The 14,529-nt window shown below is 40.8% G+C and overlaps 1 protein-coding gene across 1 annotated transcript; it reads right to left on the reverse strand.

The window, feature by feature from the left end:
* Positions 1-6,080: 6,080 nt before the first annotated feature.
* LOC141691477 (uncharacterized) lies at positions 6,081-6,962 on the reverse strand. Its single transcript, XM_074496215.1, has 2 exons — positions 6,714-6,962; positions 6,081-6,632 (listed from the first exon to the last, which is right to left on the reverse strand). Exons 1-2 carry the CDS (start codon positions 6,960-6,962, stop codon positions 6,081-6,083), a joined length of 801 nt encoding a protein of 266 aa, XP_074352316.1.
* Positions 6,963-14,529: the final 7,567 nt, after the last annotated feature.

The raw sequence follows: 14,529 nt of genomic DNA on the forward strand, positions 1-14,529 counted from the left end.
TAGCTTTTTATCCATAACATTTGGCGCCGTCTGTGGGAAGCACAACAACAACCATGGCGAGAACACGGAGAATAATTGGAGCTCTAGAGGAAGGAACACCATCAGAGACAACCCAGGTGATTTCATCAACCGTGGAGGTTCCTCCCCATTCAACTTATGCATCTACTCAGGAGGAAGCCCAGACAGGGGAAACTCAACCCCAGCTACAAGGGACAACTCCCCCGATTCAAGGTACGAATCCTCAAGTTCAACAAATACATATACCTGTGAATTCTCGACCCGTCGGGTATGAATATTCAACTATTGTTACTACTAACCCCCCTTATGGGATGCCCCTTCACCCTGAGGTTGGAGGAAGCGGATATGCTGGGCGAAGCGAAGCACGAGGACGGTCGCCCCCCTATATACGAGGTTTGGGTCCTATCCCTGAGGATCGGGAATTTTCTGGTCCATACACTGAGAGAGACTCTGAATCTTCGGATGATGAAGTGGCCCCGAGAAGGAGGCGTCCTGGAAAAGAGCCAATGGCCGATGGAAAGCAACGCCCCCAGAGCACCCCAGGGGCGAATCCCCAAGAAGTGCAGGAAAGGATCAGGGCTCATGAGGTTGAAATCCAAAGGCTGAGGCGTGATTTGGAGGCTCACCAGGCCACCAGACCCCAGATACCTCCTAGGGGGAGAAATCCTCCTCCTGTCATAGACCTGGATGGTCCGGTAAGAAGAAGGGCTGCTGTCCCAAGAACTGATCCAAACAATCTCCTTCCCCTTGGAGATCCTGATGATCCAACTCCACCCTTCACAGAAGAGATAATGAATGCCCATATCTCGAGGAAATTCAAGATGCCCACTATCAAAGCCTATGATGGCACGGGAGATCCCGCTAATCATGTTAGGACATTCTCTAATGCACTGCTGCTGCAACCCGTGAATGATGCTATAAAGTGTCGGGCCTTCCCTCAAACCCTGTCGGGTATGGCTCAAAGATGGTACAGTCGCCTGCCCCCAAATTCTATTGGATCATTCAGAGAATTAAGTCAGGCTTTTATTAAGCAATTCATCAGTGGAAGAGTCCATGAGAAAAGTTCAGCATCTCTTATGAGTCTTGTGCAGGGAGCTAAGGAATCCTTGAGAGATTACCTGAATCGTTTTACAAAGGAGGCTTTAAAAGTCCCAGACCTTGATGATAAGGTAGCCATGATAGCACTGCAACAAGGAACTAGGGATGAGTTTTTCAAGATGTCCTTGGCCAAACGTCCCCCTGAAAACATGTTGCAACTCCAAGAGAGGGCAGGGAAGTATATCAAGGTTGAAGAAAGCATGAGGAAGACTGTAGTGAGTAATGAGCCCACTGGAGGCAAGAAGCGAAAAACTGATCTGGAGTATATCGCTAAGGACAAATATCCTAGAACCGAACAAAACCCTGATTCAACCCCCAAGAAGGGAGGACCTGGGCAAAAGTTCACTGAATACGCTAAGCTGAGTGCTCCTAGAAGTCAGATTTTGATGGAGATTGAGAAAGATAGAGATATTCGCTGGCCTAAGCCCTTGAAGGCTAATCCCGCCAAGCTAGATAAGAGCAAGTATTGCAGGTTTCACAAGGATGTTGGCCATGACACCGATGAGTGTAGGCAATTAAAAGATGAAATTGAGTTTTTGATTCAAAAAGGAAGGTTGAACAAGTATACTGGAGATGGAGGGGACAGAAATAATAATGGAAGGAAGAACTTTGAAGATCGTAGGAGGGACCAAGATGATCAGGGGCGGAATCCCCAACCCAGAGGGCCGGTTATAAATGCAATTTTTGGAGGACCGCGACGCCCTCGAGGGCCAGTGATAAACACGATCTTTGGAGGTCCAACTGCTGCTGGATTGTCCAAAAATTCCAGAAAGGCATATACTAGGGAGGTTATGCATATTGTTGGAGAAGCCCCGAAGAGGGCCAGGACAGAAGTAACATTGGCTTTTGATGATTCCGACCTAGAGGGTGTGAAGTTTCCCCATGACGACCCGCTGGTCATAACACCGATAATAGGAAATAGCCCGGTTAAGAGGGTCCTTGTGGATAATGGTGCTTCTGTGGATATCTTGCTCCACGACACCTTTCTAAGAATGGGATATAACGACTCCCAGTTGACACCAACCGACATGCCGATATATGGATTTGCTGGAGTAGAATGTCCTGTGGAAGGGATAATCAAATTGCCAACCACCATAGGTACGGAACCAAGGCAAGCAACGCAGATGCTGGATTTCATGGTGGTAAAGGCTAGTTCAACTTATAATGCTATCATGGGGAGAACAGGGATACATGCCTTCAAGGCAGTCCCCTCTTCCTACCATTCAGTCATGAAGTTTCCCACCCGAAACGGGATTGGAGAAGAGAGAGGAGATCAAAAAATGGCTAGAAGCTGTTATGTGGCCTCTTTGAGGGCAGATGGAGTCGGGGGGCAGGTTCTTCCTATTGAAGATATGGATGTTCGAGAAAATGATGAGAATAGAGGAAGGCCAGCAGAAGAATTGGTTTCGGTTCCTTTAGACCCCGAGAATCCTGAGAGGATAACTTTCATTGGAGCCACATTAGAGGAGCCTCTTAGAGGGAAGTTAGTGAATTTTTTACAAGAAAATAGTGATGTGTTTGCATGGTCAGCAGTTGATATGCCAGGCATAGACCCGGAGTTAATTACTCACAAGCTAAACGTGGATCCAAGCCGGAAGACAGTGAAATAAAAGAAAAGAAATTTTGCCCCAGAAAGACAAGAGGCTATAAAACAGGAAGTAGAAAAGCTCTTAGAAGCTGGATTCATTGAGGAGATCCAATTTCCGGAGTGGCTAGCCAACCCTGTAATGGTGAAGAAGGCTAATGGAAAGTGGAGGATGTGTATAGACTTCACTGATTTGAATGATGCATGCCCCAAAGACTGTTTTCCGTTGCCGAGAATTGATATTTTGATTGATGCCACCGCTGGGCATGAGATGCTGAGTTTCATGGATGGATTTAGCGGATACAATCAGATCAAAATGCATAAGAATGACATTCCAAAGGTATCATTTATCACTGACTTTGGTGTTTATTGTTATCTTGTTATGGCGTTTGGTCTCAAGAATGCAGGAGCCACCTATCAGAGGTTGGTGAATAAAATTTTTAAGGATCTTATTGGGAAGACTATGGAAGTCTATGTTGATGACATGCTAGTCAAGAGTCTAGTAAAGACTGATCATATAACCCATTTGAGGGAAGCTTTTGAGGTCCTGAGGTACCACAAGATGATGTTGAATCCTACGAAGTGTGCTTTCGGAGTAGGATCTGGAAAATTCTTGGGATTGATGGTCTCAAAGAGGGGAATTGAGGCTAATCCCGATAAAATAAAGGCAATCCTGGACATGGAACCCCCAAAAACTGTCAAGGATGTTCAGAAACTCACAGGAAGGGTTGCTGCGCTAGGACGATTCATCTCCAAGTCAGGAGACAAGTGCTTGTCATTCTTCAAGTCATTAAAGAACATTAAAGACTTTATATGGAGTGAGGAAAATCAGAAGGCATTTGAAGAGTTAAAGAAGTATATGGGCCAGGCCCCGTTGTTGGCCAAGCCAGTTCTGAGTGAAGTTTTATTCTTGTACTTGGCTGTTTCAGAAAGCGCCTTGAGCGCGGTGTTGGTTAAGGAGGAACTGAAAGTCCAGAAACCCGTATACTATGTCAGCAAAATCTTGCATGGTGCAGAGTTGAATTATTTCACTATTGAGAAATTCGCTTTAGCCTTGGTAATGGCTTCAAGAAAGCTGCGTCCTTATTTTCAAGCTCACCAGATTGAAGTGCTAACAAATCAGCCGCTGAGAAACATCATTCACAGTCCTAAGGCAAGTGGGAGACTGATTAAGTGGGCAATAGAGTTGGGAGAGTTTGATCTCAAGTATAAGCCACGTACGGCCATAAAAGCCCATGCACTAGCTGACTTCGTGGTGGAATGTACCATACCCAACCAAGAAGTCGGGGGGTAGGAAGATACCATACCTCAAGACAAGGGAGTCGACAATGGGGACAAGGAGAAAGAATATTGGGTTCTCTATTTTGATGGAGCATCAAAAACAAATTCCAGTGGAGCAGGGTTGATTTTGCAAAGCCCTGATGGATTCCTAATTGAGTATGCTATGAAGCTAGACTTCCCAACCACAAACAATGAAGCAGAGTATGAAGCCCTGATTGCTGGCCTTGGTCTAGCTGGGACACTTAGAGTCAAAAACTTAAAGGTCCGTGGAGACTCGAAACTGATCATATCCCAGGTAAAGGGAGAATTTGAGGCAAGGGATGATACGATGGCTAAGTATGTTCGCCTAGTAAGGGCTGTGATGACCCAATTTAATGAATGCCATGTTGAACACATTCCAAGGGAAGAAAATGCTAAAGCAGATGCGCTATCAAAGTTCGCTTCGTCTGAGATTGAAGAAAGTTCAGGAAGTGTGTACTTCCGTGTTTTGAAGACACGGAGCATAGATGTTAAGCTTGTGGCTCCCATAGGCTTGGGGACGTCATGGATTGATCCCATCAAGGCTCACATTCAGACCGGTTGGTTGCCAAGTAATGCAACTGAGGCACGGAAGTTAACTATTCGAGCGCTAAGGTACTCCTTGATAGATGGAATTCTGTATAAGAGATCTTTCGTGGTTCCTTACTTGAGGTGTCTCAGGCCCGACGAGGCGCGCTTGGCTCTTGAGGAAGTGCATGAAGGTATTTGTGGGCAGCACTTGGGGGGCAGGGCCTTGGCTCATAAGATAACCCGTTTAGGCTTCTATTGGCCAGAAATGATGGCTGATGCCAAAGAGTATGTGAAGAAGTGTGTTCGCTGTCAGAAGCATGCACCAGTTGTTAGACAACCCCCCGAGATGCTGACCTCTATCAACTCGCCTATTCCCTTTGCCATGTGGGGGATGGATATTCTAGGGCCTTTTCCTATGGCCACGGCACAAAGGAAATTTCTGATTGTAGCCATTGATTATTTCACCAAGTGGATCGAAGCCAAACCCTTGGCCAAAATCACAACTAAGCAGGTTGCACAATTCCTGTGGGAAAACATTATGTGCCGATATGGAATTCCCCGTATCCTCGTCACTGACAATGGAGCACAATTCAACAATGAGGAATTCAAGAAGTATTGTGAAGAAAATGAAATTGAATTACGATTCACCTCTGTGGCTCACCCGCAAGCCAATGGGCAAGCAGAGGTAGCAAATCGGATAATCCTGGATGGACTAAAGAAGAGGATCGAGAAGTCAAGAAATAATTGGGTGGATGAGATACTTCCCATATTATGGGCCTATAGGACTACCTGTAGAGTCACGACAGGAGCAACTCCTTTCATGTTGGCATATGGGGCAGAAGCAGTAGTTCCCGTGGAGATATCACATTCCTCTCCAAGAATTCAGGCTTTCAACGTAGAAGAAAATGAGGAAGGGCAGAGGTTAGCCCTGGATCTGATCGATGAAGTGCGAGATAAGGCACATGCAAAGATAGTAGAATATCAGAAAAAGGCTTCATTCTACTACAACCTAAGGGTTAAAGAAAGGTTTTTTAAACAAGGCGATCTAGTCTTGAGGAAGATAGAAGCATCTGGTGTAGGACAAAAAGGGAAGCTTGCCCCGAATTGGGAAGGGCCGTACAGAGTCAAGAGTGTTCAAGGTAGAGGAACCTACAAGCTAGAGACTATGGATGGATTTGAAGTCCCGAGAACTTGGCATGCACAAAACCTGAAGGTTTACTATGTGTAGGGCAGCCGGATACGATTCTCACTCGTCAGGATGGCGAGTAGGTTGAAAAGCACCTTGAAGCTTTGCTTGCTTAGGATTTATATGTTTTAGTTTTATTACGAAGTTTATTATTACTTGTGTAAGGGACGAATCCCAGACAATTTTACAAAATTCATGAGTTCTTCAAAGTATGTTTGTGGCCTAACAAATAAAAATCAAATGCATGGATGCAAGCATAGAAGGTGATAAATGAAATAGATCTGATAGATATTATAAAAATTTGATAAATAAAGTCTCGAAAATAGGATAAAAAACAGAAAGCCACGCAGGGCTGAAAAAGCTCTAAGGAGCTGAAGTACCCTCGGCATCCATATTATCATCCTCTCCACTCTCGCTGGATGTCTCTGTCGTCTCGGAGGAGGAGGAAGAGCTGTCGTCCTCAGCAGGTCTGGAAGAAGACTCGGGAGGAGGAAGGAGTGGATCCTGAGGAACATGGTCCGAGACAACTACTCGGGTACAAAACCTCTGTAGCAAAGCCTCGTCATCAGGGCAGATGTAGTCCGCCGGGTTAATATCAGGACAAGCCTCGTTCACGGTCCCAAGGGCCGTGTCCCAACCAGTCCTAAAAAACCCGGGAAAGACTGAATCATCCCTAATCCTCATGGATTGGGCAAACTCCTCCGAGTCCAGATAGTTGTCTATAGCTTTATCCTTCTCCGCCCGAAGTACCACCAGCTCGGCGTTAGACTCTCCGAGTTCTTCCTCTTTGCGCTTGAGCTTCTTCTCCAGGGTAGCATACTTCTTCTGTTGCCTCCTGAGGGCATTGTCGGCCTTATCAGAAGCCCGCTTCCATGACTCGGCTTGCCTCACGGCGCCTTGAAAATAGGCGTTAGACTGAAACAAAGCAATCAACGAAGTATAAGGCAAGAAAATGCTACAAGAATGAAAGATAAATTTAAAAGAGAGAAGGCATACCGAAGCCAGAGATTGGGCTCCCATGAGCTTAATCCTCTCAAGGTCAGGGGTGGCCACCACATCAGTAAAGTCCTTTGGAGTCACGCTATGGTAGGACCAATCCCAAGCATGTTTCGTGGAACCAACCACGGTGTCCCCTCGGCGGAATCCCCAGAGAGGCTGGAAGGCGCCTGTGGCAGTAGCAGTAGGGGCAGCAGCAGTGATAGGAGCACTATGCCCCCCAACTCCTTCAGTTGAAGCCTCCCCCATAGGCTCTTTGTGCTTCTTCAAAAAGATAGGCTCCGTGGCCTTTCCCCGGGTGTCTAGGCCTGCGAGCCGAGCTTTCTTCATCCTAGCTGTTTCCTCAACCAAAGGAACATTGTCCTCATTAATCTCCTTAGCAGCTGAAACAAAGCAAAGGACAAAATAAGTGATGTTAATAATGCATGAAATGAAGTAAAATTGAGAAGGGAAGAAAAATACCCTATTGAGAAACAGAGGATAGTCCCACATGAATCAGGGAAAACTCCTCTAAGAGAGTCCAGCTGGTGGTGGTGCCATCATCCTGAGTAAGCCCATTATAAATAATAGTTTCTTCAGGAGTTAAGTGAATGGATTTGAGGCTACCATCACTGACCTTCCCGAAGGAAGATCGAAAAAGTGTGCCCCAGTCACCATTCTCCCAACGTAACCCAACAAAACTATTCCTCCAATTTTGATTATTATCAGGAATAGAGGCGCTGTTAAAGATATGTTTGCTTTTGGGCCTTTGCTTGACATAGACCCAGCCACAGATATTGGAAGAACTATTATAACACTGAAAGACCTTCCTAAAAACGGCTACAGAAAGAGGAAAGCCCTCCCTAAGACAACAAACCATAAAACATAGAATATTCCTCCAGGCGTTTGGAGGAAGCTGACACGGGTTAATTTGTAAATCAGCCAAAAGATGAGGAATAAAAGGATGGAAAGGAAACCTAAGCCCAGCATTAAGGGCATCTGTGTAAATGAAAAGAGTGTCGGGTCTCCAGTGGCAAGTACGGTCACCACCAGAGACTGGAACTAATCTAAAAGGAGGAAGGACGTTATAACGAGCATTTAGTTTATTGAAATCAATGTTGTGCCAAGTGTTACAATGATTAAAAGAATCGAGATGTGCAGTAGAGGGATATTCATCCCCCCTAGTGTTAATCATATCGATTAAAGACATGTACGAAGAACGGATCTCGATATCCTTACCTCGTTTTGAAGCCGAGGCAATCTTCGCCGCTATCTCGGAATTCTTGTCAGCCATTAGTAAAGCCTAGAAAACCTGAAAGTCTTGAAGGGAGGAGTGGCCAAAAAAACTAAAGGAAGAGAAGAGGGAGAAATTTGTAGGATGAGTGGAGAAGTGAAATGAGAGGTGTGAGGAAACACACCCTCATCCCACCTTTTTATAGCCAAGAAGAAGGGGATTTGGGCCTCAAAAAAGCCCATTTGAGCCCAAAAATAAGAAGGTTCTGGAATTATCCAGAAAATCCCTGGAAAAATTAAGAGAAATTTGAATTTTTTTTGAAGATTCTGGAAGAATCCAGAATAACCTTAGAAGAATTTGGAATTTGGGCTCAGAAATGAGGCCCAATTCTAGAAAAATCTTGAAAAACCCAAGGCCCAGTACCAAGGCCCAAATACAAAAAGCCCTATTTGAGGCCCAAAATGATTTTTTTAGGCCCAGGATTAATAAAAATAGTGGGCCCCAAGGTCAGCCCAATAAAACCAGCCCAGAAAAGGGCCCAATTAGTTAAAAATACAAAACCCAATTGAAATGGGCCCAGGTTATAAACCAAAAAAGGGGATGGCCCAAAAGAATACAGCCCAGGTTTAAGGGCCCAAATCCAAATTACAGAAATATATGCAAGAAATTAATTCAAGACCAATTCGACCAGGAAACACAAAGGAATCCTGATCGAAGCTCCTGAGGTCGAAATCTTGTCGATCAGGGCTGAAAAATTAGCTTAATTCGACCTGAATTAAGACTCATTCGACTAGAAATCAAGGCAAGATCCTGGTCGAATGGATCCTGCCCGAACTTACGTCGACCTGGGCAACAAAAGGTGGCTAATTCGGTCAAAACAAGGAATTCTGACCCAAAATCCTGACCGAAAATTCTCTGCTCGAAATATATATATATATAAAAAAAAAAATTAGGAAGAAATCCTGGCCGAAATTCGACCAAGATTCCTGATCGAAACCATCCTACCCGAAATCCTGTCGACCAGGGCAATATGGAGGTTAATTCGACCAGGATCCTGGTCGAATGGATTCCTGGTCGAAATCTGCATAAAAAAAAAGAGAGAAAAGAGAAAAGGAAGAAAAAAAAAGAGAAAAAGGGAGGGAAAAATTCCTGGAAAATTACAGAAAAATAAGGAAATTCCTTAAATAATTTCTGAAAAATACTATTATTTTCAGAAAATTAGGGAAAAATCCAGAAAATTAAGGATAAATCCCATGAAATTAGGGAAAAATCCAGAAATTAAGGATAAATCCCAGAAAATTAGGGAAAATCCAGAAAATTAAGGATAAATCCCAGAAAATTAGGGAAAATCCAGAAAATTAAGGATAAATCCCAGGAAATTAGGGAAAAATCCAGAAATTAAGGATAAATCCCATGAAATTAGGGAAAAATCCAGAAAATAAGGGAAAAATTCCCGGAAATTAAGATAATTCCTGAATAAAAGGAAAAATTCATTGTAAATGTGTAGGTCGCTCCACACTTTACGGAAAAACGAAACCCTGTAAGGGAACGAATAGACTTAACTTCTGCGAAACCTAATCAATGTTTCCCAAAAGTTGGGGGGCAAATGATAGGGATAAATAAATTATGATTGTATAATTAAATACTGCATTAATTGTACCAGCTGTGGGCTGCTAGGCCCAATAATAAGATGTATAATATTCAGACCAGAAAGGTTAAGCCTGATGGACCAGATCAGGCCTGGTGGAATAAAAAAGGCCCAAAGCCCTGATTATTAATTAATTTCGTAATTAATTAATAAGGGAAAAATCAGCTATTGAGAAGAGTCCCGATAAGGATATAAATCCTTATAGATTAGCCTCAAGGGGACCTAAAAGGATAAGGAATCAGCTTCCTACTTCCTAGGACTCCTAAGTCTATCCTAATTCAGAGGCTTGTCCACCAAGTCTCCTATACCAAGTCCAATTCAAGGACTCCCACATCTATATAAGGGGTCTCACCTCCACCAATCAGAACTACGTTTTTTGGCTTGATTCTCTAATTCACAGAGATACGTAGGCATCTCGTAAAGGCAGATTGAGTCACGAAACACGAGAGCAGCCATTAAAGGCCTTGAGCTCTAGAATCTTAGTAATAAATACAGCAAATAATAACCTTAGCTTTTTATCCATAACAAGAAGATTTTTAGGATAAGAATGAATTGAAACCGGGTCAAACCGGGTCAAAAATCCGGGTCAAAATCGACCCGGACGGGTCACCTGGGTTTTGAAGAACTCGACGGTCGACAAAGAATCCGGCGAGGCTAATTCAGACAAATACGGAATCGTTTGATTCATGTCTCTACTCCAATCAATTCCTTAACACAACAATAATTCAGAAATAGGTTCAGTTCGGGTTTATAACCCCTGGACAATGTTTTCCGGCGAGCTCGAATAAAAACCCGGCAGAAACTTCAAATTACAACTCACTGCTCTACAGGTCTCGTCAATTCATAAAATTTACATGGATCGATTGCAAATTGCATAAGGAACACAACCCACCCCTCTAGAACATCTAACAATCCCGAAATAAGAAACCCCCAAATCGAATTGAAAACAGTCAAAGTAATATAAACCCTAATTCTAAAATTCGAAAATCAAACTCAAAATTAAACATGTTATTGAACTCCAAATCATGAGTTTAATATACCAAAATGATCAGGAAAACAAGCTCTACAACATACAATCATCAAATCATATAAACAATCTTTCGAACAAAAATTCATAATTTAAATACCAAGAAATTCGAATATAAATAAAATTAATAAAAAATTACCTGATGTTTCTGGGTTGAAATTGATGGAAGATTTGGATTCTAGATTTCAGTAGCTTCGTTTTGAGTATATGTACGCCAAAATCGGATATCGATAACGCCTCTGAATTTGTGTTTGATTACGAATAACAAAATATAATTATAGTATTTTCTCTATAAAAACTCTGTAAATAATGTTTCCAAATGATTTCTGGTACAAAATAAAATACGGTAAAGGCTATTTATAATTACGGAAAATTAATATCCCGTTGGATCATTCCAGACACAAAATGGTACGTTTATTTATAAAAATTGATCCAAACGGTACCGGTTTTCGGGATAATTATCCAAATCAATACAATTTGTACTGCGGTCTTGGTCTCAGCACCTGGTTACATGTATTTCGAGGTGATAATTGTGATAGTTTAATAAAAAGATCCCGTTTATCAAAAATACGAGTTTTATTGATTTACCGAAACGAATAATGTATCGAAAATGTTGCACCGGGACCCGCACAGGACAAACCGTACGCCGGATCGAAAAAGTCGAAACATGGAAAATGCTCGAAATATTGCAATTAGGTTAGGAAGGAGTTCTCGGAAGAGTTTCAGATTATAAAAACATAAAAACGGATGACGTCGGTTGGTTCCCGTTTGTATACAATAGTTTTTAAATACTCGGAAAAAGATTTTATAAAATCCATATATTTCCTATAAAATGATAAATCAACATAAAAATAATTAGGAAGATATGACTATTATCTATATTTTATTTTGGACATATAAAAATTAAAATACTCAATTTATATTATTTTCAAACATCCAAACACATTTAACACTTAACAAATAATTCACAAAATAAATACCGAACATACATAATAATTATTTATTAGAAAAAATAATTACTCGATATATCCCGGATATTACATCCTTCCCCCTTAAAAGGATTATGTCCTCAGAATCTCCTAAGAAAACAAATGAGGGTACTTTTCTCTCATATCACTTTCTAACTCCTAGGTTGATTCTTCAACCTTTGGGTTTCTCCACAATACTCTTACTAGCTTTACCACTTTATTTCTCAATACTTTCTCTCTTTCCTCTAGATATTCTATCGGACTCTCTACATATGACAAATCTGCCTGAAGCTCTATTGGCTCATATTCTATTACATGCCTGGAGTCTGGATTATACTTCTTAAGCATCGATACGTGAAAAAATTGTAAATGTGCTCCATGTGCGGAGGTAACGCCAACTTGTAAGCTACTTTGCCAACGCGCTTTAAAATCTCAAAAGGTCCGATATATCTTGGGCTCAGCTTTCCTTTCTTTCCAAATCTCGTTAATCCCTTCCACGGTGATACTTTTAGTAATACCAAATTTCCTTCTTCGAATTTGTAATAACCCCAATTTTTGGGAAAATTTTGAAACCCTTATGAATAGTGTTTTTGCTGAATGAGAAAACTTTTCATACCACACTATGTAGGGGTTCTTTTATTGATCTTCTGAGATATTATTAGTACTCTATGTGGTATATAAGTGTATGTAAAGATTGTCAGAATCCAAATCCGAACACTTTAATTTTTCCCGAAAATCCACCAGATACCGAAAGAATTGAGTATAAGGTAACATGATTAAAAGGATTTAAATTCAAGGATTATAAGAGAGGATCATAAAAGGAATATAATGTATTGAGAAAGGTTAAGGGAACCCAAGTAATAAGATCCCGGGTATGATCCCTCAAACGATAAACGAGAACAAAAGTTAAGCGAACCGTAAAATAAATAAACGGTCAAGAAACAAGCTTGTAAGAGAAGCAAGGGAGATTAATCAAGTGGAGTAGAAAATAGATGACATCATCAATCCATAAGAATTAGACAAGTGGCTAGATGGTGAGGTAAGCATGGTGATGCAAGCATTAGTCAAGATATTTATCCAAGATTAAACCTCCACCAAGTATTCTAATCACATTTTTTAACCAAGTAATCAACCAAGCAACTCATTTCTTCTCTCCCCACCTTGTAGCTTCGACTTTTTCATGAAAAATGGAGGTTTAGAAATTCAAAGTCCAAGCTTGGCTCATTCATAATTCTCAAGGTAATTCTCATGGCTTCTTGATATTATAACTTAGTTATCCTAGAAGTTTGAGCTTCAAAAATCATGTCTTTCTTAGCTAATTAATTCATCAAAGATGATGATGAATAGTAATGAATAGTAACTTTCAAGAACTAACTTTGATTTCTTGATTTCTTTTGGAAGTTCAAGGTTGTTTAAGCTTAGATCAGGGCTCTCTTAGGAATTTCAAGGCTCTTTGATGATATTAAGAAGCTCCAAGAAGGTATAACCAAGCTTTCCCCTTTGATTTAAGTTATAAGTTTGTATGAGCTTGGATTGTAAATGGAGGTTTTAATGGTTGAATTAGTGAATGAGAGATTAAGCATGTTTAGTTATGTATGTAAGTTATTGTAGTTAATTATTGAGCCGTTATCATACTTGGTATTAGAATTATGATCCATGGATGTTTTGACTTAGAAAATGGTGGAGTGGTAGGTTGGTTTGTTTGTGGTTGATGTTTGGATTGTTGTGGTTGGTTTGGTGTTGATTGGTGGTGATTTGATATTGAATTGATTTGGTAAAATTTGGGAATCGCTAAGGTATAGCCGTCGTAATGCCCAATTTTCCTTAAACTGTTTTGTGCATGACTTTTGCACCCGAACACTAACTACCATGAACTGACCATTGCCATGATTAGATAGTTCATGTTTCAAGCTTCGTTTTGATATGTAGTTCGTTCGATTCCGATGCACGGTTTAGGAGAAACGACCGTTTTAAGTAACGGTGTTTCGCGAACGAACCTTTACCCCTCGCCTTACTTTGAAACCTTGGTTAAGGCCCTTAAATGACTAATCGGAGCATGAAACATTTATGTAGAGTGTGTTAGGCAGTTGATAATACACTCGCGAAGGAATCGCCTTAAAACTCGTAAAGGTTAAATTATTAAAAATGGTGGAGCCGAGGGTACCCGGGTGACTTAAGCGAATCAGTGAGCGCAAAACAAGCGTTAGAGTCTAAGTTAGTTAAAGTATAGATTTACAAGTGACTTTGGTTTAATTCCAACTTACTTGTTGCTTATAGGTTACCAGACTCGTCCCGAGCCATTCGTAACCCCCAGTCGCTCAGGCAAGTATTCTATCCGTTATACTGTTGTTGTGATGAATACACTTGTATATGCATTATCTTGCGATAGATGCATGTTGGTTATTTAGCAAATTCTTGCGATATATTGTAGCATGTGATATGGTATATATGCATGCCTGTTTCATATTCTTGAAATATATATCTGTTGGTTCAGTTGATAATACCTATGCTAGAGGATAGCGGTAACTTGCATATACCCTTAGTATAGGGACCCAAAAGGTGAAAATATTTTCTAAAACCGGGAGTCGAGGATCCCGAGTAGATTTTGTATATATATGGATATGGATATATATATATATATATATATTTATATATATATACATATATATGGTCATAGTTTTCAAAACTATTAATCGAATAAGGTTTATTCGATAACTTTAAACTTTATTTATTATTGAATATTATTTCGAATATTATTCGAAGGCGTATGACTCCTTTTATTATTTATTGAATATTATTTGAATATTCATTCGAGGGCTTATGACTCTTTTATTTTATTTATTGAATATTATTTGAATATTCATTTGAGGATGTATGACTCCTTTATTTTATTTAATGAATATTATTTATAATATTCATTCGAGGTATTATGACTCAACTTATTTTATTTATTGAATATT

The sequence above is a fragment of the Apium graveolens genome, chromosome 10, assembly GCF_009905375.1.
Source record: "Apium graveolens cultivar Ventura chromosome 10, ASM990537v1, whole genome shotgun sequence".
Taxonomy (NCBI): Eukaryota; Viridiplantae; Streptophyta; class Magnoliopsida; order Apiales; family Apiaceae; genus Apium; species Apium graveolens.